We start from the raw sequence: 25,972 nt of genomic DNA on the forward strand, positions 1-25,972 counted from the left end.
CAACAGAATGAAACTGAGGATAAACGTTAGAGCTCAGGTGTTTCTTTGCTTGGACAGAACGTTGCGCTCTTATTGTGAAGGCAAGCAGGTTTCCGGGCTGAGTGCCGGTACCTTGACCAACCTGCTGCAGCGTCAAACACACTGATTATCGATACGATCATCGATAAAATCATCGATATTCATTCACAGGAGGATTTTGGTTATGATTCTCTTCTTATTTCCGAGCGGAGTCACGTGACCTGACGGACCGTCGCCTCGTGAGGGTGCTCCGGTTTGGGATGACGTCACCACAGCGCTCACACAGGGAATCAGTTAAAAGAACAAAATTATTATTATGACCAATAAACAAACAAACAAACAACAACATTTCTGTTTCGTGTGAAACTTCAGAAAATACAAAATCCGCTTTAATAAGAAGTAAAAATACTGTACTTCAGCACAGTTTGGAGGTACTTGACTCCTTGAGTATTTCCATTTTATACTTCATTTCTACAATCTAAAATGATCATCGGCTTTACATGTTGATGTAAATCAGTCAGTAATAACAATACAAAGAATCAGCAGTACTTTAACAACGTGACTGCAGTTAATGAAGTATTTTAAAAGCACTTTTACTGCAGTAAAGGAGATTGAGCTGCTAACATCAGTACTGTGTACAATACACAGGAAGTGGTCATTAGGAGCAAACACACACACACACACACACACACACACACACACACAAACTTTTAATTTCTAATAATAATTAGTGTTTTCGAGCCGCTCCTCCATCAACAACACAAGCTGAAGCTGTTTTCTGAATTCTGACGCCTGGTTTGTCTTCACTGTGAACACGGAGCAGAGTCTGGATCTGGATCTGGATCTGGGTCTGGATCTGGATCTGGGACCAGCTGACACGTTTTGGGTGTCTGCATGTTGAGTTGATCTCAGACTCCAAACTGAAGAACTTTCCAAACTGGATCTGGATCTGGATCTGGATCTGGATCCGATGAGATCCACGAGGCTTTATCAACTGATGAAGGTGATGATCTGCAGCTTCATCACCGTTTGTACAGTGACATCATCTCTTCCTCTTCCTCTTCTCGCTGATGTTTTTCTATGTCCACAAATCTGAGTTGCAGAACCACATCAGACTGGACTCAGACTGGACTCAGACCAGCAGGACTTCAGGGACGTTTTGGAGGAAGAAATTTAATTTGAAGGAAGAAACTCTGAATTTCTGAAGTTTAAAATTTAAAATCAGTGATTTATCATAAAATTTGTGAAACAATCTTTCTGGAAGTTTTTCTGAAGCTCGGCACACCTGCGCAGGTAAACATCATCCCTGAAACTCTCTCAGGACCATGGAGACGAATCCTCTTCACTTCTGCTTCATGTGTATGTCACTTCCTGTCATGAACCACCTCGAACTTCGACCTGTGAAACCTTGAGGCTTTGTCAGCCAATCAGAGACAGGGGGAGGGACTATTTGTTTAAAATCGGCAGATGAAATAAAACAGCAGAAGAAGAAGACGAGGAGGAGACGCTGACTGTCTGCAGCGAGTGATGGACAGAGACGAGTCAGTCAAACGTTTGATAAAACTGTTTAATTAACGACTCAGTGGACTGCTGTTGATAGCGTGTTAGCCACGTTAGCTCCCACAGTTTATGCTAACATCTTAATGATGAAGGAAGGCTTCACCGAAGGAAGGAGAGGCGAAACTCAGGGTGAACTCAGCTGACGCGCAGCCGGACAGGGTCCAGGATCCAGGTCCAGGATCGGTGGATGATGTGGACTCGCCTCAGTGTGACACACAGCCTCTCTTCGCTTTGTGTTTGGATCCCTCGTCTGCTCCTGCAGGGCAAACACACACTTTGATTGGCTGGTTTCAAGACTCCTTCACAGTGACAGTGCTTTTATTTTGAAAGTCCCTCTTTGTGTTCCTGTCTGCAGCTCGGCCAGAAAACACTGAAACTGAGAAAGGTCTTCACCTGATGTGTTAAATGTGACTGATGAAGCTGAAATTGACTTCAGAGTCCTGTGACGAGTCCTCGCTGTCTTTAGTCTGCACTGACGTGAAGGGACGTCAATGAGTCCACATTAAGACGGAACAGAAGGAGGGACGTCCTTCAATCAGACAATATGAAGACAGTTTGTGTTGGTGCTGTCTGGTCTGAACTGATGGTCAGTTTAACTTCACATGATGCTGCTGACACATGTGTGGAATTAGTTTGTCTCTAAGAACCAGGACAACTCAGGACCAGACATTACCTGCTGGACTCTTCCTGGACTTCTTTGCTGGCTCGTGTGGACTAGAATCCGGATCATCATTGTGTTCGGTTTCTCGCTTTGACAATGGTATCTCTTCATAGTCTGAATGCTCGTTCCTTCTGTTTCTGGTCTTTGGGTCGGGACCAGAGTCCACCTCAGACACCTGGGCTCTGGTGTGGCTCTGGTCACCCTCGGTGCCAGTTGAAGCTGTGGAGGCAGAGGGTTCACAGGGGTTTTGGATCTCTGGGGGGCCAGTCTCAGCTGACCCTGGTTCAGGTCTTTCTTCAGCTGGTGGACCTGTGACGATCTGGACAGTCTCTGCTGGTTCTGCAGGCTTCTCTGATTGGCTGGAAACAGAGGAGTCAGGCTCGTCCACGGCCAACGATCTCTGCACGAGCCCAGGACGATCTGACGAGGACAACAGACAGTCAAACACAGACTCACCAACTGAATCGTCCAAGACCCACAAGATCAGTGCAGTCCACCACAGTCCTCACCGTGGACTCTGCTGGTCCTCTCCGCTCTGGTCCTCCTCAGCTTGTAGCCAGTCCTGATCTCAGCCAGCAGGTTGTCGATGATGCAGCCTTCGTCCTGGTGGGACACGTTCTTCCTGACTGGAGGACAGAGACATCTTCAACATTCAGATGCTTTGATTGGACACATTTTGGATATTTTCTAGTTTCTTTGCTCCTTCACGACAATTCAGTCACCATCTCTGACATTTTAGAGATCAAACAAGGAACCGACCAATCGAGACAATTATTGGACGATTCATCCGCGCCGAAAATAACCGTTAGCTGCAGACACGCCGACCAGCTTCTGTCAGCCAGTAGAAGTACTTGGTAGTAGAAGTATCTCGCACTAGAAGTATTTGGAAATAGAAGTATTTGGTAGTAGAAGTATTTGGAAATAGAAGTATTTGGCAGTAGAAGTATTTGGAAATAGAAGAATTTGGCAGTAGAAGTATTTGGTAGTAGAAGTATTTGGAAATAGAAGTATTTGGTAGTAGAAGTATTTGGTCGTAGAAATATTTGGTAGTAGAAGTATTTGGTAGTAGAAGTATTTGGTCGTAGAAATATTTGGCAGTAGAAGTATTTGGAAATAGAAGTATTTGGTAGTAGAAGTATTTGGTCGTAGAAATATTTGGCAGTAGAAGTATTTGGTAGTAGAAGTATTTGGTCGTAGAAATATTTGGTAGTAGAAGTATTTGGAAATAGAAGTATTTGGTAGTAGAAGTATTTGGTCGTAGAAATATTTGGCAGTAGAAGTATTTGGTAGTAGAAGTATTTGGTTGTAGAAATATTTGGCAGTAGAAGTATTTGGTAGTAGAAGTATTTGGCAGTAGATGTATTTGGTAGCAGAAATATTTAGCAGTAGAAGTATTTGGTAGTAGAAGTATTTGGCAGTAGAAGTATTTGGTAGCAGAAATATTTAGCAGTAGAAGTATTTGGTAGTAGAAGTATTTGGCAGTAGATGTACTTGGTAGCAGAAATATTTAGCAGTAGAAGTATTTGGTAGTAGAAATATTTGGCAGTAGAAGTATTTGGTAGTAGAAGTATTTGGTAGCAGAAATATTTGGCAGTAGAAGTATTTGGTAGTAGAAGTATTTGGTCGTAGAAATATTTGGCAGTAGAAGTATTTGGAAATAGAAGTATTTGGTAGTAGAAGTATTTGGTCGTAGAAATATTTGGCAGTAGAAGTATTTGGTAGTAGAAGTATTTGGTTGTAGAAATATTTGGCAGTAGAAGTATTTGGTAGTAGAAGTATTTGGCAGTAGATGTATTTGGTAGCAGAAATATTTAGCAGTAGAAGTATTTGGTAGCAGAAATATTTAGCAGTAGAAGTATTTGGTAGTAGAAGTATTTGGCAGTAGATGTACTTGGTAGCAGAAATATTTAGCAGTAGAAGTATTTGGTAGTAGAAATATTTGGCAGTAGAAGTATTTGGTAGCAGAAATATTTAGCAGTAGAAGTATTTGGTAGTAGAAGTATTTGGCAGTAGAAGTATTTGGTAGCAGAAATATTTAGCAGTAGAAGTATTTGGTAGTAGAAGTATTTGGCAGTAGAAGTATTTGGTAGCAGAAATATTTAGCAGTAGAAGTATTTGGTAGTAGAAGTATTTGGCAGTAGAAGTATTTGGTAGCAGAAATATTTAGCAGTAGAAGTATTTGGTAGTAGAAGTATTTGGCAGTAGAAGTATTTGGTAGCAGAAATATTTAGCAGTAGAAGTATTTGGTAGTAGAAGTATTTGGCATTAGAAGTATTTGGTAGCAGAAATATTTAGCAGTAGAAGTATTTGGTAGTAGAAGTATTTGGCAGTAGAAGTATTTGGTAGCAGAAATATTTAGCAGTAGAAGTATTTGGGAGTAGAAGTATTTGGCAGTAGAAGTATTTGGTAGCAGAAATATTTAGCAGTAGAAGTATTTGGTAGTAGAAGTATTTGGCAGTAGAAGTATTTGGTAGCAGAAATATTTAGCAGTAGAAGTATTTGGGAGTAGAAGTATTTGGCAGTAGAAGTATTTGGTAGCAGAAATATTTAGCAGTAGAAGTATTTGGGAGTAGAAGTATTTGGTAGCAGAAATATTTAGCAGTAGAAGTATTTGGGAGTAGAAGTATTTGGCAGTAGAAGTATTTGGTAGCAGAAATATTTAGCAGTAGAAGTATTTGGGAGTAGAAGTATTTGGCAGTAGAAGTATTTGGTAGCAGAAATATTTAGCAGTAGAAGTATTTGGTAGTAGAAGTATTTGGCAGTAGAAGTATTTGCTAGCAGAAATATTTAGCAGTAGAAGTATTTGGGAGTAGAAGTATTTGGCAGTAGAAGTATTTGGTAGCAGAAATATTTAGCAGTAGAAGTATTTGGGAGTAGAAGTATTTGGTAGCAGAAATATTTAGCAGTAGAAGTATTTGGGAGTAGAAGTATTTGGCAGTAGAAGTATTTGGTAGCAGAAATATTTAGCAGTAGAAGTATTTGGTAGTAGAAGTATTTGGCAGTAGTATTTGGCATTTGGCTTCGACTGCAGAAGCCTTAAAAAACAGAAGCTAACACCAGGCCTTAGGGAGAGTCACATGACCCTGGACCTGCTGGGGTCAGAGGTCAGTCTCTGCTGACTGAACTGAAGGAGTAGATTTAAGGTGGATTTTCACTCACTGGTCTTGGTGGTGTCTCCTTTGAGCCTCCTCTCCTCCTCCCGTTGCTTCCTCCTCTCCTCCAGCTGTCCTCTACTCTCGTTCTCCTGACGGACAGAATCAGTGATTTTTAGGAAGTCTTACAGCTGTAACTGCTCTTCACACCCTGGGGGACATTCAGAGTATCTTAAACTGTTGCTGACTACACTGCCCTGTGATTGGCTGCTGACCACGCTGCTCTCTGATTGGCTGCTGACCTTGATGGCTCTAAGGAACAGGCCTCTGAAGGTCTTGATTGTGCTGAAGAGTTCGTCAATGGAGAAGGTGTTGCTGTCTTCGCACAGGTAAATGGACAGGTCCATCCTTTTGTCCTCCACTGAGGACAACAGCTGCTGCAGCTGCTCGCAAGCCTGCAGACTCTCCTGAAAACACCACAGAAGAAGAAGACAACACAGAGCAGGTAAGTACACTCAGACACCTGATTCTTCACTCTGCGTCATTTTGTCTGTCGTTGAGTCCTAAAAATCAGTTTCTTTATTGTGGAACAAGTACGTCCTCCAGCAGGGGGCGCAGTCTGGTCTACCTGTATGAGGGGCAGGTACTGTTCCTTCAGGTCCTCAGATGAAGATGAAACTTTCCTCTCAGAGTTTTTCAGCTGTTTGATCAGAGTGTTGCTTACGGACTGAATCGACTCCAGATTCAACCTGCAGACACAAACACACTCAGCGTCTGTCCAACGTCTGCCTCACCTGTCCAACATCTGCCTCATCTGTCTCACCTGTCCAACGTCTGCCTCACCTGTCCAACATCTGCCTCATCTGTCTTACCTGTCCAACATCTGCTTCACCTGTCCAACATCTGCCTCATCTGTCTCACCTGTCCAACATCTGCTTCACCTGTCCAACATCTGCCTCATCTGTCTCACCTGTCCAACATCTGCCTCACCTGTCCAACATCTGCTTCACCTGTCCAACATCTGTCTCACCTGTCCAACATCTGCCTCACCTGTCCAACATCTGCCTCACCTGTCCAACATCTGTCTCACCTGTCCAACATCTGCTTCACCTGTCCAACATCTGTCTCACCTGTCCAACATCTGCTTCACCTGTCCAACATCTGCCTCATCTGTCTCACCTGTCCAACATCTGTCTCACCTGTCCAACATCTGCCTCATCTGCCTCACCTGTCCAACATCTGCTTCACCTGTCCAACATCTGCCTCACCTGTCCAACATCTGCTTCACCTGTCCAACATCTGCCTCATCTGTCTCACCTGTCCAACATCTGTCTCACCTGTCCAACATCTGCCTCACCTGTCCAACATCTGTCTCACCTGTCCAACATCTGCTTCACCTGTCCAACATCTGCCTCATCTGTCTCACCTGTCCAACATCTGCTTCACCTGTCCAACATCTGTCTCACCTGTCCAACATCTGCTTCACCTGTCCAACATCTGCCTCATTTGTCTCACCTGTCCAACATCTGTCTCACCTGTCCAACATCTGCTTCACCTGTCCAACATCTGTCTCACCTGTCCAACATCTGCTTCACCTGTCCAACATCTGCCTCATCTGTCTCACCTGTCCAACATCTGCCTCATCTGTCTCACCTGTCCAACATCTGCTTCACCTGTCCAACATCTGCCTCATCTGTCTCACCTGTCCAACATCTGCCTCACGTCTGCCTCACCTGATCCGAGTAACCAGAAGCAAAGAATGCCATTCATTGAGAAAAGCCAAAAGTACAAGGCAAAGCTCGGAAAAGTCATTTTTCAGAATACAGACGACGGTTGCGTCAGATATTCAGTCTTCCAGATATTTCTATGAAAACCTTTCAGGCTTCAGGGAAAAAGAAGCTCTTCATCTCTGACATCCACCAGGTGTTCGAAACGCCTTCGACTTCAGCGCCAGACTCGAGTTTCTGCTGCTTCATCTTCACATGCTCATAAAGACACGGCTGTTCACTATGACGTCAACAAAGAGCGCGACGGCTCTCAGAGCAGAGGACGTCCTCCTCGTCTGGACGACTGCTGTTGATCCTACATCACTGATATCTGCAGTCAAAGATGTCCTCCTGGACAGACTGCTCACTCTGTCCGATTCATCAAAAACAACAGAAAGCTGGAAAAGAGATGAATCTTTGTTGCGTTTACCCAGCAGCCTTTTCACAGATCTCCAAATCATCAGGCAGGTTCAGCAGGTCCGGATGGTTCTGCTCCGCCTCCTGTCAATCACAGTCACAGTGGAGCTTTCATGACACAATTCACAGAATGTGGCACATTTTATAATTATGAACAACTTGGAGGTTAATTAAAAGGGAGAAATCATTCAATCAGAAACTTCCAGGAATCACTGAAACTGTTTCATGGTCCTTGAACATGTCAGGATTTCCAGGTGTTCTCCATGACTCAGCAGGTTTGAGTCATTGGAGAGGCTGAACTGAGTCTGAGAGTGAAGTCCTTAACTGCTGTGACTCGTTAGTTTCAGACAGCCGTCAATCACAACGTCCCATCAGAGACGCTTCAATCACACCTCAAACACACACGACGACACACACACAATGACACACACACTGAGTGAACAAGCTAACATGAACACACAAGCTAACAGAGCTCAACACACACAATAACACAAAATGAGCTGTGCGAAGCGTCCTCTTCCCTTTCATGTGAACACTGAAAGTGAAGCTGCTGGTGTTCTGAGAAAAGGTTCAAAGTGCTCCTCACAAAGCTCCAGAGCCTCAGCTAAGCTTCCAGGAGTCATTCTGAAAGGAGGTTCAGTGGGTTTCTGGAGAAGTTCCCGAGGAACTTCAAGAGAAGGATTGAGGGTCACTGACTGCAGGTCCAGCATCATATCAGAGCTGACATTCACATGACATCAGCACCAGTGAGACTGAGACCAGTGGTGTTTCAGTGTGTTACCTGCAGGATGTGGTGCAGCAGGGTGATTCTGGACTTGTTGGCTTTAGTTTCTGTCAGTTTCAGCAGAGTGCTGATCTTAAACCCCTCAGCGTTCCCTGTGTGAGTCCCCTGATATGACAACATCACAGAACGAGTGACATCACGGAACAACAACTGACATAACATCAGATTAAATCAGTTTCTTTATAAACCCTGATGACATAAAAAAACTGTCAGATGACATCAAACCTCTTCAGATAGAAATAAACCGGGTTCTTAATGTTCTCTTTGCCAGTTTAGTTCATATTCCAGATGTTTTCAACATGTTACATGAATCTGAGGCATATTTTCATGTTCAGGTGGCGTCAAGCAGCCCAGCCCACCACGCAGGTCGACCTCAGGTCTACTTCACTTCATCTAGAACATCTAAATATCATCTAAAGTTGCGCTCATAGATTTTCATCTCTCTGATTTGTGTGGTTCTTCTAAAAACATGAGCGATCAGTCAAAAGGCGTTTCTTTTCTTTTAATGGGATCAAATGAAATGATAAGAATCACAGAATGGATCAATGACTGAGAGGGTCTGTTCACACGACGTGTCTGTTCACACGACATGTCCGTTCACACGACATGTCCGTTCACATGTCCGCGGACGTGTCCGTTCACACAACGTGTCCGTTCACACGACGTGTCCATTCACACGACATGTCCGTTCACATGTCCGCGGACGTGTCCGTTCACACAACGTGTCCGTTCACACGACGTGTCCATTCACACGACATGTCCGTTCACATGTCCGCGGACGTGTCCGTTCACACAACGTGTCTGTTCACACGACGTGTCCATTCACACGACATGTCCGTTCACATGTCCGCGGACGTGTCCGTTCACACGACGTGTCCCTTCACACGACATGTCCGTTCACATGTCCGCGGACGTGTCCGTTCACACGACGTGTCCCTTCACACGTCCGTTCACACGTCCGCGGACGTGTCCATTCACACAACGTGTCCGTTCACACAACGTGTGCTTTCACACATCCGCAGACCTTCAGGTCAAACACTGAATGGTCTGTGAACCTTTGATCACTACTTTACTTATAAAAGAAATAAAAGTTAAACGCACGATCAGAAATTTTTTCCAAAAAATGGCTGATATTTCACAAATTTGCCAGAAGTACGTTAAATTATGAGCACAAGTGTATCCGCACAGTACATGTACACACATATATATATATATATATATATATATATATATATATATATATATATATGTATGTATGTATGTATGTATATAAACTGTGTATTGTGTGAAGATTCTCACATAGTTGAGGAAGTTTCCAACACTCAGGATGAGTTTACAGAAGCTGGGCAGACGAGTGCTCTCCTTCACACCTGGAAACACACAACGTGTTCAAAGACAGCAGAACACACATCTGAACCCCCGACCCTGAGACAGACCAGGGCCATCAAGTCTCCACCATCGCTGACAGGTTCTAACCTGTTTGAACTGTTAGCTTAGCATTAGCCTGGCAAAGGTGCAGCAGAAGTACTGGTGACAGAATGAATGAACCACAGAACTGATCCGGGCTGTCAGCTAACAGCTCATAGGCTGCAAAGGTGTTTCTCACACTGCTGCTCTCAGCTGCACACTATCTATCATCCACACTGAGCATGCTGCTGATGGTTGGTGATTTATGGGGGATGACCTGGGGTGGAGTGTCACAGGTGTCACCGGTCACAGGTGTCACAGGTGTCACTCCACCTGAGTCTAAACAACACTGAAAATGACGTTTATTTTAGTTTTCATACATTTTGAATTTGATCAGGACACCCAAACCCAAAATACTCATTTAATCTATTTTTTCATCCTCACAGATACATGAAGACATGAGTGTGTGTGTGTGTGTGTGTGTGTGTGTGTGTATACAGACTCTGGCAGGCTCGGTCCAACAGCTCAGCTTTGGGCTTCAGAGATTCCAACACACAGCTGCTCTCCTCTGACAGCAACATGCACTCTATCCTCAGAGAGTAACTACAACACACACACACACGCACACACGCAGAGACGCACACGCACACACACTATAAGTAAATGCATAACTGATTGGTGGTCGGTCAGTGTGTGTGGTGGCAGTCAGGTGTGTTTCAGCTATTGGTCAGTTGAAGCTTAGCCTCATGCTAACATTCAGTCTTCACTTGCTTTTCTTCAACTTTGATGTTTAATGACCTTATTGAGCAAACCAGTTGTTTGAAACTTGTTAGCAGTGACCGAGAACTTGGGAGGGACTTAATGTTCAGACTGAAGGACTCTTGAAGGGCTGCTGTGACTCAGTCCAGGTGCATCTGTTACCTGATGACCGTTAGCCTACCTCGGCACATCCAGCAGCTGCAGGTAAAACTGATCCACTGAGGCCAACTTGTCCCGGTCTGCCTGGTGAGCCTTCAGGTTCTCTACCTGAGGAAGGACAGTGAAGGACAGGTGAAATGAGTCAATGACAGCTGAAGGACAGGTGATGGACACACAAACAGATAAAGGACAAGTGAAGAACAGGCAGCACAGGTGAGACAGGGGCAGGAAGACACTGTGCAGGACAGGTGAGACGGATGAGACACACAAGGACACGTGAGAAAAGTAAGTACGGGTGGATGATACGGCCGAAATCTTCTTTCATGGTCGATGCAGATTCTGTCACCGTTCAGTGATTATTCTGTAGATCCAACGAAGAAGAAACGGTTTGAGGAACAGGAACAACTTCAGACAAACAAAAACAACAACATCACATGGGACGAAGCAAAGATAGTGAAATGACATACAAGTGAAGGGCAAGTACAATAAATCCTACAGGAAGGACAGGTGAAACAAATGTATAACAAACATAAAAGACAGGTATAGGACAGGTGCTTCAGCCCCTGTGACCTCTGACCTCATGTTTCTCCGGTAGCAGTTTGATCAGTTGTTTCAGGAGCTCCACATCGAACCTGGACCTGTCTCCTCTCCAGATCAGAGAAACAAAGTCCTCATGGGAACTGTAGAAAGACAGACAGGAGACAGGTGAGACGTTAGGACGGGTGTAGGTCAAGTGAGACAACAAGGGACAGGTAGAAGATGGACACGACAGGACAGACAAGATCTATGAGACGGGTGAATGACAAGGGAGGTAGGTACAATCAGGTATGATAGATAGAGAAAGCAGGTGAAGGACAGGTGAGGCAGTAAACAGACAGGTGAGACAGATGAAATGAGGAAAGGCTGGGCAGTAAAATAACATGTCAAGAACTGCTGAGATGAGACAGACAGGAAGATTAGATGAAAGACAGACATAACAGGTAAGACAGGTACAGGAACGGTATGACATGAGGGACAAGCGGAAGACAGGTAAGAGACAGGCAAAGAAGTGACAAGACAGATGAAACAGATGGGACAGGTGAATGCCAACTGAGGCAGGTGGAGAAAAAGTATGACAGATAAAGGGACAGGTGTCACAGATAAAAGCAAGCAGGTGCAGCACAGGTGAAGAACAGGTAATACAGGTGAGACGGGAAGGAGGCAACGGAAGAACAGGTGAGATAGGTGATGGACAAGTAAATAAATAAATGGACAGCTGGGACAGAAAAATTTCAGATGCAGCATGGGTGGAGAAAGAAAGGACATGTCAGACAGGAAAAGGGGTCAGGTGCAGCACAGGTGAGGCAGGTCAAAGACAAATCAATGCGTCACACTCGCTCCACATCACAAGCAATTACGGTTCACCTGTCCTGCACCTGTCTCAGTCTTCTTAGGAGATGTCACTGCACAGATCTGTTTCTATTGGCTGAAAGACTGATTGAGAAAAGAATCTGTCACCATTTGAACTGCTTCAGGAAGATGTTGAGGTTGAGGCTTTTCTTGGCATCGATGAAGGAAATCTGTGGACGAAGTTCACAGATTTTAAAGAGGACAACAAGACATTTAACACTGGACATGAGCGTTGCAGACTGCGAGCCCAGGACAAACTGTTGTACCTCTTTGGGCTCGGCCTTGACTTTGGTTCTGGTCTTGGTCTCAGTTGGAGGAATGCTGAAGAGCTGCTCGATGCTGCAGTAATCTGGTTCCACTGAATCTGAAGACGCAGACGTCCACAAAGACTGATGAGCTAAGAGAGACAAGGAGAGATGGACATAAAGGCATGTTCAGTGTCCTGGATCCGACCTGGTCCACTCATGACAAACTACATGAAGATAACAACACTGACCTGTCGCTGCTCTGGATGGGAGTTTCTGCCAATTCAGTTTTTTCATACGGAGGGTGGGGCAGGGCGTGGTGCTTGTCTGGGGGGCGGGGCTGTAATACGACCTGCCCAGACCTTGAGCTGCCTGGGCCAAGATGATGTCACCTGGAGGAGGAGGAACTCCCATACCAGGTAACGGAGGAGGCGGAGGAGGAGGTCCCACACCAGGTAAGGGAGGAGGAGGAGGTGGGGGAGGAACTCCCACACCAGGTAAGGGAGGAGGAGGAGGTGGGGGAGGAGCTCCCACACCAGGTAAAGGAGGAGGAGGAGGAGGAGGAGGAGGGGGAGGAGCCTGAGAAGACGCAACTGAAGCGGCAGCCGAGACATCTTTGACCATGTGCACGGATTGGCCAGGAGGATGATCTGACAGTTGAGTCTGTACCGCCCTGTCGATGGTTGGGATTCTGTGATTGGCTGAGAGGGACTTGTGAGGTAGGAGTCTCTCCAGTAGACGGCTGGCAGAATCTAAGTCAACTGCAAAATACATGCTGTATATGAAGGACACTGTTGGAAAGCACTGATGATTTAGCAGTTCTTTTCATAACAGTGGTGATAAGAGTGTATCTGGTCTGACTTACAGTCCTGGGACAGCAGGGTGGCTCGGTCAGCCAGCAGTTCCAGAGCTGACCAGACCTCTGCTTTGTCTGGATCCACCAACAGCAAGGCCTGAAGGATGGACAGCAGCTGGGCAGAGGACGGACTGCTGGACACCTGGAAAGAGAGGAAGGGTGGATGACAGGTAGACAGAAAAATGGAGGCGCAGACTTTTGTACAAAATGAGTTTTGGCATCACAGTCACAGAAAGAGGTAGAGGCGTTGTGGTAAAGACAGACGTGTTACAGGTGGAGGTGAAGGTGGCGGTTTTTACAGTAGTAGTAAAAGGTGATGGAATGTAGAGGTTTTCCAAGTGGATACTGGAAAGTGGAGCTGATGGTGTGGAGGGTATATTCAGGTGAGTGGTACCTCCTGTGAAGAGTGAGGTGCAGATGTTAAAGGTGAAGGTGAAGCTGTCAAAGGTGGAGGTTCTTACAGGTGTAGGTTGCAGAGTTGAAGGTAAGTGGGATTTTGGTGAAGTGCATGAGCGGTGATGAAAGTTTGAGGGTGAAGGTCTTGGCAGGTGCAGGTTAGTCATACTTTGCTAAACTAGAAACTGTTGGGGGTGGAGGTGTTGGAGGTGAATATTACCTTAGTGAAGAGCGAGGTGAAGACCTGCTGGTGGCTGCTCATGTCAATGCCTCCGAACAGTCTCTCCATCTCCTCCTCGTCCTCTGTCAGAGAGTCCTCGAACGCATCACACTGGATGTTCAGGTCCTGGTCCTCCATCTCCCTGGAGACAGAGACAGATGAAGGTCTCAAACTGATGGACATGTTGATTATTGATGATTAATGAAATAAAATCAGTACCTCAGTCTGGGCAGTACATCCAACAGCTGCAGTCCTGAAACAACATGTTTTTGATGAGAAAATCTGATCCTGAGTCTGATTTTTGCTTGAAATTGATTCTACAGTCTCGTCAACAACAGAACAAAAACACATTCTAACATGTTCTCCATGTTCTCACTGATTTACCAACATCCACAGAGGGACTCGACGTTTTGATGAAGGTTACCAACCAAGAAACCATTGACCAACCACAGCAACCACCTGGACAGCCCCAGCAACCACCGTTTACCAATCTAGCAACCAGTAGAAACACCACAGTAACCCTGTGGCAACCACATAGAAATGCTTGAGTAACCACCTATTAACATCCTAGCAGCTATCTGGAAACCACCTGGAGCACTATTACAACCACCTGTTGGCACCAGCTGACATAGAAGCTATTTTCAAACACCACACCAACCATGTGGAAGGCCAACTCGACTCAGAGCCCACACAGAAAAGCCACATGTCAACCACATGAAGGGAATCACCTGTTACCAACCTGGCGCCCACCAGGAATCATGTGACCTTCAGCTCCTTTTAGCTCGCATTCAAAACTCCATTTACACATCAGCTACTTTCAGTCCAGGTCAGTGCTTGAACTTCAGCTGACATTTCACCTGATTCACGACTTCGCTTCCTGTTCAGTCTTTTGTCTTCTTGTCCTCAGTGACTTGTACGTCCTTTTTTCTAACGTAAGTACATCGAGTGCAACGTTTAAACTGGAGTCAAATTCCTTGTATGTGCACACGATAAAGGCCAATAAAGTTGATTGTGATTCACTTCAGCTGAAACACTTGGAGACACGTAAACTCCTTTCAAAGCACTTCAGCTCATTTCAACTCCCACTGATTCTTCTTTCATTGTTCATCCTTTATGAGCCTTTGAATGTTCCTCTCTTACTGTCAGTACGAGCAACTGTCACCATCAACACTTCGTCTTCCTTCAGCTGTGACTGTAATTAATAAAATTATTGTTATTTTGAGTGTTCGTGTCATCATTACCAATATTACGGTCCATTGTTCATAACATTACAGTTATTGCAATTGTTCCAGCTGGTAAAATCAGCATCATCAGTGATGACAGCGTCATACCAATGAACTCCTGGCGCAGTCGGTCCCTCTTCCTCAGGTCGTCTTGGCCCAACAAGAGTACGTTAACGACGCTCATCAGCGTCACCATGTATGGGATGTTACTGGTGCCGTGAAGCTCGTTCATGATCACGCTGAAGCGATACTGCTGCTTCTTCAGACTCTGAACACAAACACAGGACACTGAAGTGCTCAGAGACAGACTCAGGAGAACGAGGAAAACTCAAGCAAGGTCTGATTTTCTTTCTTTAACAGCTGACTTCATGCTTCAAAGTGAAAGTCTACTCTCACTTTAAATTTCAACACCTTCATAAAGTTTCATCATGATGTATCATCTGAATGTGCTGATATGTCAACTTTGACGTCAGAAGTTAAAAGACGCGTTCATCATCAAAACACTTCAGCAGCTTTCACTTTGTCAAGCGCTCGCTGAGTCGGGTCGTCTCTGCTCCGGGCAGACTGTCGATAACTGCAGTGTTTTGTGTTTTTCGGAGGAGACGGGGAACGGGCGGGTAGGATCTTGCACAGATGATGATGGTGAGGGATGGTATCCCATCATGCCTCAGTTCTGGCTCCAGAGCAGATAAAACGAGCCCGGATGAAGCCGAGAACAGACCCGTCATCTGAAACTGATCTGAGGTGTTTGTTCGGTCTTATCTGCAGTCACATTGACTGATAACAAAGAGATGCTTTCAGAGCTGATAATCAGCTGCAGAGCTGCTAGCATGGCTAAAGGTAAGACAAAATATTAAGCTTTAAAACTAAGAGCAGTTCTAAAGAGAGCCTTGCTGAAGGGCACTTCAGTGGTACTGAAGCACTGCTCTTTCATCCTGCTGGACTGAACTGATGATACCGACACAATGAGCATCAGGAATGAACTTCTACTGACCTGAAATCAGCAAATAAAACCAAAACCATGTCCTGCCTCTGCGAACCGAGCTGTCTGTGGGCGGAGGTATACCTTGTAGTGGTCCAGGGCGTCCAGGCCCAGATGATGTCCCTGAGGATCAAACAGAACGAGAGCCGCCAGCAGCTCAAACACCTGCATCTTCACCATGACGTCAGATGTGTCCAGAGCTGAGGGGACACACAGACAGGTCATGTGACTCCCCAACAGCCAATTGGAACAGACAACATAAAAACATGAGTCGGGCGTGTTAAGAGAAGAGACAAGAGAAGGACTAACGGTCGTGTTTCAGACAGAACGAGGACACGTCAAAACGGAGAAGACAGAGGGGCCAACGGAAGGACGGGCGTCAAACCAAGCAGGTGGCCTCATGAACCCACCCTGGATCAGGGTCCTGACGTAGCCCTGGTTGTCCAGAATGAAGTGCAGTCCTTCAGATGAGTTCATGACAGCTCGAACGCAGGCGACGCAGGTCAGCTGCAGCAGCGCGTCGGGGATTCGAGCGCAGCCGCGACCGGACAGTCGCTCCAATGCCTCCATCAGCAGGTCCAGACCCCGCAGCTCCAGGAACTGCACCATCCAGGCTGGATCGCTGGCCTCCAACCGCCGCCGCAACCCAGAGTAGTTCACCACCGTGGGAACCTGCAGGAGACACGGAAAGGTCCGAGACAGGAACTTAGAGACAGCTTTTAGTGAGAAGACGACATTTTCCAGGTCCAACGGCCTCTCCTCCTGCCGGGGAAATTTAAAGACTTTATTTGGCTGAGCTTTTAGTGGCACGAGCCAGTACGAGCTCTTAGGTCTGCTAATCAGTTGCTTTCAGTTGTACCCAGAGCGAGGTTAAAACTTAGAGAGATCGGACCTTTTCTGTTGTAGCCCCCAAACTGTGGAACGAGCTGCCTCTGCACATTAGACTGTCCCCCTCACTGCCTGTTTTTAAATCACGTTTTTATTCTTTGGCTTTTAACTCAGTGTGAGAGTTTCATTTCTGTCCGTCTCTTGTTGTATGCTGCTTTTATGTTGAAGATTGCCCAGCACTTTGGTCAACGGCTGTTGTTTTAAATGTGCTTTATAAATAAAGTTGATTTGATTTGAATTGATTCAGAAACGCTGCCTTATCGTCATGACAACAGGCGGCTCGGCTGACTCCAGGTCAGTTTACGGAGTCGATCTGACGTTCTGTGTCGCTTCCTGCTGTGGCCACCGGGGGTCAGCGGTCGTACCTGCAGCAGTCGGATGCAGAGTTCGGGGTCGGCGCTCTCCAGATTCGCCTCCAGCGTGGCGTCGGGGTCGTGGGCCGGACTTCCTGTCACATGGTCCTTCACCATCCCCCATTTAGTTTTGGCTGCCATGACAAGGAGAGGCTGCAGAGGAACAAAGGTTTTCATTGATCCTAAAACATCCAATCAGTCGGTCATCAGCTGACTGATCTGATCATTATTCTCCGATGAAGTCAAAGATTCAGTTTATTCACTCAAAGACAAACAGTCTGAAGGTCAAACCTGAACGACGTGACGAAGAACTGAAGTGAAATATTTTCTCCAAACTGGCGATTTTTAAACAAATACAAACTCAATAAACGAGAAAAACTTCACAAAACGAACAAAAACAAAACATATGAAAGTTTGAATGAAGTGAAATAAATCAATAAATCTGAGCTCGTTTAGTTTATCATGTCTGAACTTCATTGATTAGTCAATTAATCAGAATCTGAACGTTTCAAACGAGAATTCAGTTCAAAGGTTTGAAAAGCAAAAAGGTCAGAATGACAGGCGACGATGATGATGATCATCATCATCGTCGTTATCAGCGCCAGCTGACCGTTAGTGCCCCAGTGCTTTGTGTGTGTGTGTGAGTGTGTCTTGTGTCTGTGTGTGTGTGTGTGTGTCTGTGTGTCTCTTGTGTGTGTGTCTTGTGTCTGTGTGTGTGTCTTGTGTCTGTGTGTGTCTGTGTGTGTGTGTGTGTGTCTCTTGTGTGTGTGTGTCTTGTGTCTGTGTGTGTGTGTGTGTGTGTGTGTGTGTGTCTTGTGTCTGTGTGTGTGTGTGTGTGTGTCTGTGTGTGTGTGTGTGTGTGTGTGTGTCTGTGTGTGTCTGTGTGTGTGTGTGTGGTATTTGTTTTGTGAAAGACTCTTTGTGTCGAGTTGAGAAACAATCTCTGCTTCAGCTTGTTCAGCTGAACATGTTTTTTTTTCTTTCTTTATTTAAAACAGGGAGTCGACAGTGAAGCAGCTGATCTGAGGTCAGACTTTAAATGGTTTACGTTCAGTCTGCAGCAGAAGAAGCTCATGAAGAAGACAGAATCACTTCCTGCTGACAGTCTTCGATCAGATACGAGCGTCTTCAGGGCGTCTCAGGTGTGAACGAAACTGGTTCTCAGACTCCAAACTGGTTTCCAGTCTCTGGAGCTGAAACGATGGAGTGTGAGTGTGTGTGTGTGTGTGTGTGTGTGTGTGTGTGTGTGTGTGTGTGTGTGTGTGATTCTCCTGTAATTTCAGACTCAAATTAACTTTCAGAAATGATTTGAACACATTAAAAACAAAGAATAACACGTGATCATGAACATCATGAAACAAACTTTCATTTTGTCTGCTCACGAGGTCCATGCTGACGTCACTCATTGATTGAAGAAAAATACCAAAGCTGAAGGCGTTAAGTGACCGAGCCGTTTACCAGACTCCCTTTAAAACTCTGTGAATTTAAAGTCATGACGAGTGTTAATGTAAAACTGAAACACAGAGACTTCCGGTGAAATCTCCAAAGATTCATCAAAAGCTTTCATTTTTCTAGAAAACCTCAGTTTTTTCTGTCAGATCCATAAATGACGCAGTTATCTGTTATCTTTATTTCAGTTGGCTCGTGTTGTTAAAATAGACAGAAAAGCATAATGTTAAGTATGTTTGTGGTTAAATAAGGATTCCTGATCGATTGAACACAAGCCGGTCGATAGAACCATCAGCAAAGATTCACAAACCGTTTTCATTCAATTTAATCGAAAAGGACGTTTTGTTTTTTCGCGGTACAATTTTAAATTGATCGTTTTTCAAACGAAGTTCGGCAGCGAAAGAGACGCTTCGGCGCTTCAGTTTTCACCATCAGTCAGACTTTACAGAGTAAACTTGAACTATTTTCAGTTTAACATCTGATCCGGAGACGCGCGGGAGATCAGCTCAGACTTACCCGAACCGTGAGCACAGCGGGGCGGCGGGACCGTCTCCGTCTCCTGGGGACAAACAGGCGTCAATCTCAGTCCTCTAACGCAACCGGGCGTGGGCGTGGGCGGGGTCACAGGTCACGACGTCAGCCGCCGCATCCGTGCACGTGCGTGTGCGTAACGTAACGTAACGTAACGGAGGTTCTGCTCCTGTTTGACTTTGCTCAGCTGGAACATAACAAAAATCAGCCAGAAAAAGGTCCAATTGTGATGAAGTGCTTCGTCATTGATCAGGATGCTTTTATTTAAAACTTATTTTGATTTAAAACATTTTTTATATGAAACATTTTTAAACGGTTCACATCGTCTGCGAATGAAAAGTGAATGTTTTACAAACTGTCAGAGGAAAATGTGGAGAGAAATTAGACTGAAGGTGATCACATGATCTGCAGGTGAAAGATACAATGAGTCAAGATCTGTGCATCCTCACACACACACACACACACACACACACACAAAGAACAAAGAACAAACCATTTCACAACCTGAACAAGTATCAGTATTTCTCTTCTCTCAGTTTTGCTTCTGAAAAGCTTCCGGTGGAAACAATCTTGGTGTTGTTCGTGTTTATTCACAGATGGTTAATGTCCGTATGGATCTGTCTACATTTGCTTCTTGAGACCCTTCACCGCCACCAAGACCCAGAACAGAGCAGCTCACGAACACTTAACAGCTACAGACTCTGATCAGTGGCTCATAGACGGAAATATATGGTCCAATTAAGCTGCTTCAGGTGGTGCTGGGAAAACAGAGCATCCAGCAGAGGAGACCGTGGTGGGACACCCCGGCGGCTCGTCCTCTGAGCTGAGCTCGTGAACAGAAGGTGATGCAGCTTGAATGTAGTTATAAGGTCAGTGTGTCATGAAAGGCCGGATAACGTTGTCTCCGTCTGCTGGTTCGGTGCACTGATCATCTTACCATCCAACAGCTGGTTGCTAAGGTCGTTTTATCAAACGTTGGTCATCAGCACCGTCCGCGGGACTGAAACTGTCCCCCTACAGAGAACACAGAGACACAGAGGAGTCGTACGACCAGAGCCTGAATCCAGCATAAAGAGGCTCAGTGAACGTCGCGCTGAAGGTGTGCAGGTGGACCAGGGAGTCCGAGGACACCCTGTAGAAGGACAGAGTCCCAGCAGGACAGTCCACATAGACGGCCACTCTGTTAGAGGCGGACAGAGGGAGGGACGTTACTCTGTTACGGTGCCAGACAGAGAATCCACCGTCAGAGCAGTTCAGACTCCAGGACTGGTCGTTCTTTCCAAACATGCAGTCATCGCTGTTTCCTTTCCTGCTGATCCCTCTGTACGTCACCGCTACACGAACTCCTCCTCTCCACTCCACCTCCCAGTAACAGCGACCAGTCAGACCAGTTCCACACAGCAGCTGCCAGCAGCCAAATCTGTCCGGGTGGTCAGAATACGGCAGATCCTCCTTCACATGTGTCACCGTCCTGTTGTTGTCAGACAGTCGGAGGTTCCTGTTTGCCGTGTTGACGTCCAGCGTCAGTTCACAGAAGTCTGATGGGACAAAGCAGATGTTTACAATCTGAAGGGTTTTCATTCATTTCTAGAAGGTTTAATGACAACGGCAACCATCACTAACATCTTGGAACACAAAGGGAAACCGTGCTGTTAAGTCAAACTGAATCCACACTCACACTTCCTCAGACCAGGTTTTAACCTCTGTGCTCCACCGTGGTCCAACCTGGAGGAAGAAACACAGTCACAATGAACGTCCGTCCAAACTGCTGCTCAGCATGAAGAACTGATCCTCAGTTTGTCAGTGTGAAACAGGCTGAAACTCATCGGTGTCAACTGTCTGTGCGATTCTGTCATCACTTCTGTCAAAAAAGACGTGAAGAAGATAAAGACGAAGAAGAAGAAGAAGAAGAAGAAGAAGAAGAAGAACAAGAAGAAGAAGAAGAGGAAGAGGAACAAGAATGAGAAGAAGGAGAAGAAGAAGAAGAAGAAGAAGAAGAACAAGAAGAACAAGAAGAAGAAGAAGAGGAAGAGGAACAAGAATGAGAAGAAGGAGAAGAAGAAGAAGAAGAAGAAGAAGAATGAGAACAAGGAGAAGAAGAAGAAGCAGGTAATGCGATGTACATATAAAGTTGTGCTTTTGGTCCAGTTTTGTTGGTTTATTTGTTTGTTGGCAGGATTACAGACAAACTACTGATGTTCATGAAACTTGGTGGCGTGTGAAGCATGGACCAAGGAAGAACCCACAAACATCTGGAGCAGATCCAAATCATTCCGGAATCATTTTTCATTTTTGTTAAGATCAGGAATTTTGCCTTCACAGAATAGATGCGATACATCCTAAAATCCAGTAGATCGCAGTAAAGTTCAACAGTGAGAAATCGATGAATCCATAGTCCCACAATCCTGTGGGGCAGTCGATACGTGCAGCTGTTTAAGCTTCAGGCAGAAATCAGTCGTTATGACTCGGGGATGGTGGTTTCATGGGAGAACTGAAACAACTCAAACAATACTTTGTTGTTAAACGAAGGCGCGGCAATGACAACATAAGTACACACATTTCATACTCTGACACCCTCGAGTGTTCAAGATACAGAGAACAAAGGCACCGAGAAGTTGAAGCTTGATGCATCTATACTTTCTTATTGTTCTCACTTTAAATGTTCAGTAATCAAAAGTAAAATAATATAAACCATGAAAAATTACAGAATGAAAAGATGTTTTACAGGAAAATAAACTGGTATTGTTAAATGTTTAAAGAGAGAGAGTGAGAGTTAACGAGGACAAACAATAAAGTAAAATTCATGGCAGGAGTGAACAAACCAAAAACTTCCCACACAAACCTCGACTGATAAATTCAGACAGAGGAGCAGGAAAGCTGGAACAAATAACAGGTTTAAAACACATCACAAGGTATGGAAGCTAGAACAAGACGTCCTTCATGATCAAATGAGAGAAATTAAAGTCACCTGCAGTGTGTGAGCTCTTGCTGTCTGTCCATACCTGAGCGTGTCCAGTCTCCAGAAGGGCTCCTCCAGTCCAGCAGACAGCAGCTTTGCTCCTGCGTCTCCTGGATGATTGTAGCTCAGGTCCAGCTCTCTCAGGTGGGAGGGGTTGGAGCTCAGAGCTGAGGCCAGACAAGCACAGCCTTCCTCTGTGATGAGACAACCTGACAGTCTGGAGATACGAAAAAAAATCTGTGTCTTCGAAAATCACATCAGCAGTAAAATCCTACAGATGTTGACCATCTTCACTAACATGAACCTAAAGCCAGAAGAGCAGGATTAATAAGATCAGCTGAAGTCTGACCTGAGAGTTTCCAGCTCACAGTGTGGACTCTCCAGTCCAGCAGACAGCAGCTTCACTCCTGAGTCCTGCAGGTTGTTGTTACTCAGGTCCAGTTCTCTCAGAGTGGAGGCCTGAGAGCTGAGAACCGAGGACAGAACTTCACAGCTTCTATCTGAGAGGTTACAGCCAGTTAACCTGAAGAGAAATGTGCACATTTCACAAAACTGCTATTTAATGTTGTCAGAAGCCGTGCTTTCAATTATGCACTCTTCCCTGTTTTCTCTGGCAAATTATTCAATACTTCAAAAGTTTTCAGTTGGCCTGAACAGAGATGTGCATAATTGAAAACACAGGTCTTCAAATGGAATCTGTTATCACCTGAGTTTTTATACATTGTCACACAAACAAAGATAGAACAGGTAAGCGTAGAATTCCATTTTCATGGAACTGAAAATTACTTGATTAGACACATGAACAGAAAATCATGTCAGCAGTAAAATCCTGCAGATGTTGGCCATCTTCCTAACCATGAATCTGAAGCCAGATGAGCAGGATTTAAGATCAGGTGTTCAACAAGCAGCTGAAGTCTGACCTGAGAGTTTCCAGCTCACAGTGTGGACTCTCCAGTCCAGCAGACAGCAGCTTCACTCCTGAGTCCTGCAGGTTGTTGTTACTCAGGTCCAGTTCTCTCAGAGTGGAGACCTGAGAGCTGAGAACCGAGGACAGAACTTCACAGCTTCTATCTGAGAGGTTACAGCCAGTTAACCTGAGGATAAATCAGTGATGAAGGCAAGGTTGAAAATATTTGTTTCTTCTCTTTTTACTGTAAAGTTCAGAAAAGTACCTCATGATTTATCCACCTACAGAGCTTTGTTGGAGGTTTTGACCACTGGCAGCAGCCTCAGAAGAGCCTTCTCTGACGCAGAGTATTTCTTCAGGTCAAACACGTTCAAATCTTTTTCTGATGACAGTAAGATGAAGACCAGAGAAGACCACTGAGAGGGAGACAGTTTATCTGTGGAGAGACTTCCTGAACTCAAGGACTGCTGGATCTGGTCCACTAGAGAACGATCATTCAGTTCATTCAGACAGTGGAACAGATTGATGCTTCTCTCTGCAGACAGATTCTCACTGATCTTCTCTTTGATGTACTCAACTGGTTTCTCATTGGTTTCTGAGCTACATCCTGTCTGAGTCAGCAAATCTCGTAGGAAATTCTGATTGGCCTGCAGTGAAAGACCGAGGAGGAAGCGGAGGAACAAGTCCAGGTGTCCATTTGGACTCTGTAAGGCCTTGTCCACAGCACTCTGATAGAAATGTTTCCCTCTAAAGATGTTAGACCACCAGGAGGTTGACTGTTCCTCTGAGAGCAGATTGTCTCCAGAGCTGATGAAGGTCAGATGGACATGAAGAGCAGCCAGAAACTCCTGAACACTCAGATGGACGAAGCAGAAGACCTTGTCCTGGTACAGTCCTCTCTCCTCTTTGAAGATCTGTGTGAACACTCCTGAGTACACCGAGGCTGCTCTGATATCGATGCCACACTCTGTCAGGTCTGATTCGTAGAAGATCAGGTTTCCTCTCTGCAGCTGCTCAAAAGCCAGTTTTCCCAGAGTCTCAATCATCTTCCTGTTCTCTGATGTCCAGTGTGGATCTGATTCAGATTTTCCAAGATGCTTCACATTCTGCATTTTCAACTGAACCACCAGGAAGTGGATGTACATCTCAGTCAGGGTCTTGGGCAGCTGTCCTTCCTCTCTGGTCTTCATCACGTCCTCCAGAACTGTAGCAGTGATCCAGCAGAAGACCGGGATGTGGCACATGATGTGGAGGCTTCGTGATGTCTTGATGTTGGAGATGATTCTGTTGGCCTGCTTCTTGTCTCTGAACCTCTTCCTGAAGTACTCCTCCTTCTGTTCATCAGTGAACCCTCTGACCTCTGTCACCATGTCAACACACTCAGGAGGGATCTGATTGGCTGCTGCAGGTCGTGTGGTTATCCAGAGGCGAGCAGAGGGAAGCAGGTTCCTCCTGATGAGGTTTGTCAGCAGCACATCCACTGAGGCGGGTTCTGTAACATCAGTCAGGATCTCATTGTTGTGGAAGTCCAGAGGAAGTCGACACTCATCCAGACCGTCGAGGATGAACAAAACCCCGAATTCTTCAAACCTGCAGATTCCTGCTTCTCTGGTTTCAGGAAAGAAGTGATGAACAAGTTCCACCAAGCTGAACTTTTTCTCTCTCAGCACGTTCAGCTCTCTGAAAGTGAACGGAAACATGAACTGTATGTCCTGGTGGGCTTTGTCTTCAGCCCAGTCCAGAGTGAACTTCTGTGTTAAGACCGTCTTCCCGATGTCAGCCACTCCCTTTGTCATCACTGTTCTGATTGGTTCATCTCGTCCAGGTGGGGAATTAAAGATGTCTTCATGTCTGATTGTGGCTTCTGGTCCGTGTGGTTTCCTGAACGCTGTTTCAATCTGTCTGACCTCATGTTCATCATTGACCTCTCCAGTCCCTCCTTCTGTGATGAAGAGCTCTGTGAAGATCTGATTCAGGAGGGTGGGGTTTCCTGCTTTAGAGATGCCCTCAAACGCACACTGGAACTTCTTCTTCAGGTCAGACTTGAGCTTGCACTGGCACACTGGAACCCTAGTTCCTGAATGAACAAACAAGGGATGTAATGAATAACTGGATGCTACAGATCCAGCCATCCAGAATTGTCATGTTGTCCGCGACAGGGCCCATACAGACCAGTGGCAGATCCCCACTGGCTCTCTGTACAGCACTGTAGTGATGTATGCAGCTGACTTTATCTACAAAGCATCTACTGTAGACATAAAGTATGTTTGCCAAATTTACAACAAGGGACGTTTTTCACAAAGTTTGTAAGTCTTTCCAAAATCAACAACTCACAAGAGCCTCTGGGGACTTCCTCCATCGGTGATGAAGGATAAAGCCTCTTATAGGTTATTATGGTTTGAGTGAAAATCAGACATGGTGCACTTCTGTGGGGGGTCTGCTGTGGGTGTCCCTGCCAACAGTCGGCTCCATCACACCGTTACAACACTATGATGTGTCTTGTATTTCCTTTGCCACCGGCTCTCTTCTGCTACTTGAATAAAATGCTGTCTTTCACTTGTTTTTGTATTGGATCATACAAAACATTGTGTGCAGGAAAGATAAAAAATAATCGGACTTCTCTGTCTTCATTTCACTTCATTCGCATTGGAGTGCACCTTTTTGTTCGCACTTATTGGGCCACCTTTGTGTCGTCCAAACAGGTGTCGCAGAGCCCACAACATAGACGTTCACATTCGGTGTAAGGGCCTCAGTCATAATGGAGCATGCAAACCTATTTGACTGTCACTGTTAATAACGAATAAAGTGTGATCCTCGCTCAGGAAGTACACACTGACGACTGGGAAGGAAACAGTTATCCTATAGCCCCTCAGCAACCACGCACCTTCCAGCCCTTTCAGGCTGAATTTTGGAGAAGTGTTTCTAAAATACTGCACGAGACATACAAACCA

At 45.4% G+C, this 25,972-nt stretch overlaps 2 protein-coding genes across 13 annotated transcripts; both read right to left on the reverse strand.

Annotated features, from left to right (window-relative positions):
• Positions 1 to 384: 384 nt before the first annotated feature.
• Positions 385 to 19,226, reverse strand: LOC143336032 (inverted formin-2-like). Of its 12 annotated transcripts, XM_076755847.1 has the most exons (23): positions 19,141 to 19,226; positions 17,188 to 17,328; positions 16,345 to 16,606; positions 16,019 to 16,134; positions 15,061 to 15,220; positions 13,949 to 13,982; positions 13,730 to 13,871; positions 13,123 to 13,255; positions 12,509 to 13,018; positions 12,279 to 12,409; positions 12,121 to 12,182; positions 11,201 to 11,303; positions 10,646 to 10,731; positions 10,208 to 10,308; positions 9,598 to 9,668; positions 8,296 to 8,403; positions 7,528 to 7,598; positions 5,960 to 6,080; positions 5,634 to 5,798; positions 5,399 to 5,483; positions 2,749 to 2,865; positions 2,252 to 2,659; positions 385 to 1,834 (listed from the first exon to the last, which is right to left on the reverse strand). In XM_076755847.1, exons 2-23 carry the CDS (start codon positions 17,314 to 17,316, stop codon positions 1,782 to 1,784), a joined length of 3,168 nt encoding a protein of 1,055 aa, XP_076611962.1. In that variant the 5' UTR covers positions 17,317 to 17,328; positions 19,141 to 19,226; the 3' UTR covers positions 385 to 1,781. The 12 variants fall into 12 exon arrangements, 8 of the variants coding, with proteins under 8 accessions (XP_076611962.1, XP_076611961.1, XP_076611963.1 ...); XM_076755846.1 differs by lacking the exon at positions 19,141 to 19,226 and having other exon boundaries at positions 17,188 to 17,414; XM_076755848.1 differs by lacking the exons at positions 8,296 to 8,403; positions 19,141 to 19,226 and having other exon boundaries at positions 17,188 to 17,414.
• A 172-nt stretch (positions 19,227 to 19,398) lies between these two features.
• On the reverse strand, positions 19,399 to 25,289 carry LOC143336033 (protein NLRC3-like). Its single transcript, XM_076755855.1, has 6 exons — positions 23,307 to 25,289; positions 23,035 to 23,208; positions 22,464 to 22,637; positions 22,158 to 22,331; positions 20,834 to 20,880; positions 19,399 to 20,693 (listed from the first exon to the last, which is right to left on the reverse strand). The coding sequence occupies exons 1-6, from the start codon at positions 25,151 to 25,153 to the stop codon at positions 20,170 to 20,172; spliced, it is 2,940 nt and encodes a 979-aa protein (XP_076611970.1). The 5' UTR covers positions 25,154 to 25,289; the 3' UTR covers positions 19,399 to 20,169.
• Positions 25,290 to 25,972: the final 683 nt, after the last annotated feature.

This window comes from Chaetodon auriga, chromosome 18 (genome assembly GCF_051107435.1).
Source record: "Chaetodon auriga isolate fChaAug3 chromosome 18, fChaAug3.hap1, whole genome shotgun sequence".
NCBI classification, from domain to species: domain Eukaryota; kingdom Metazoa; phylum Chordata; class Actinopteri; order Chaetodontiformes; family Chaetodontidae; genus Chaetodon; species Chaetodon auriga.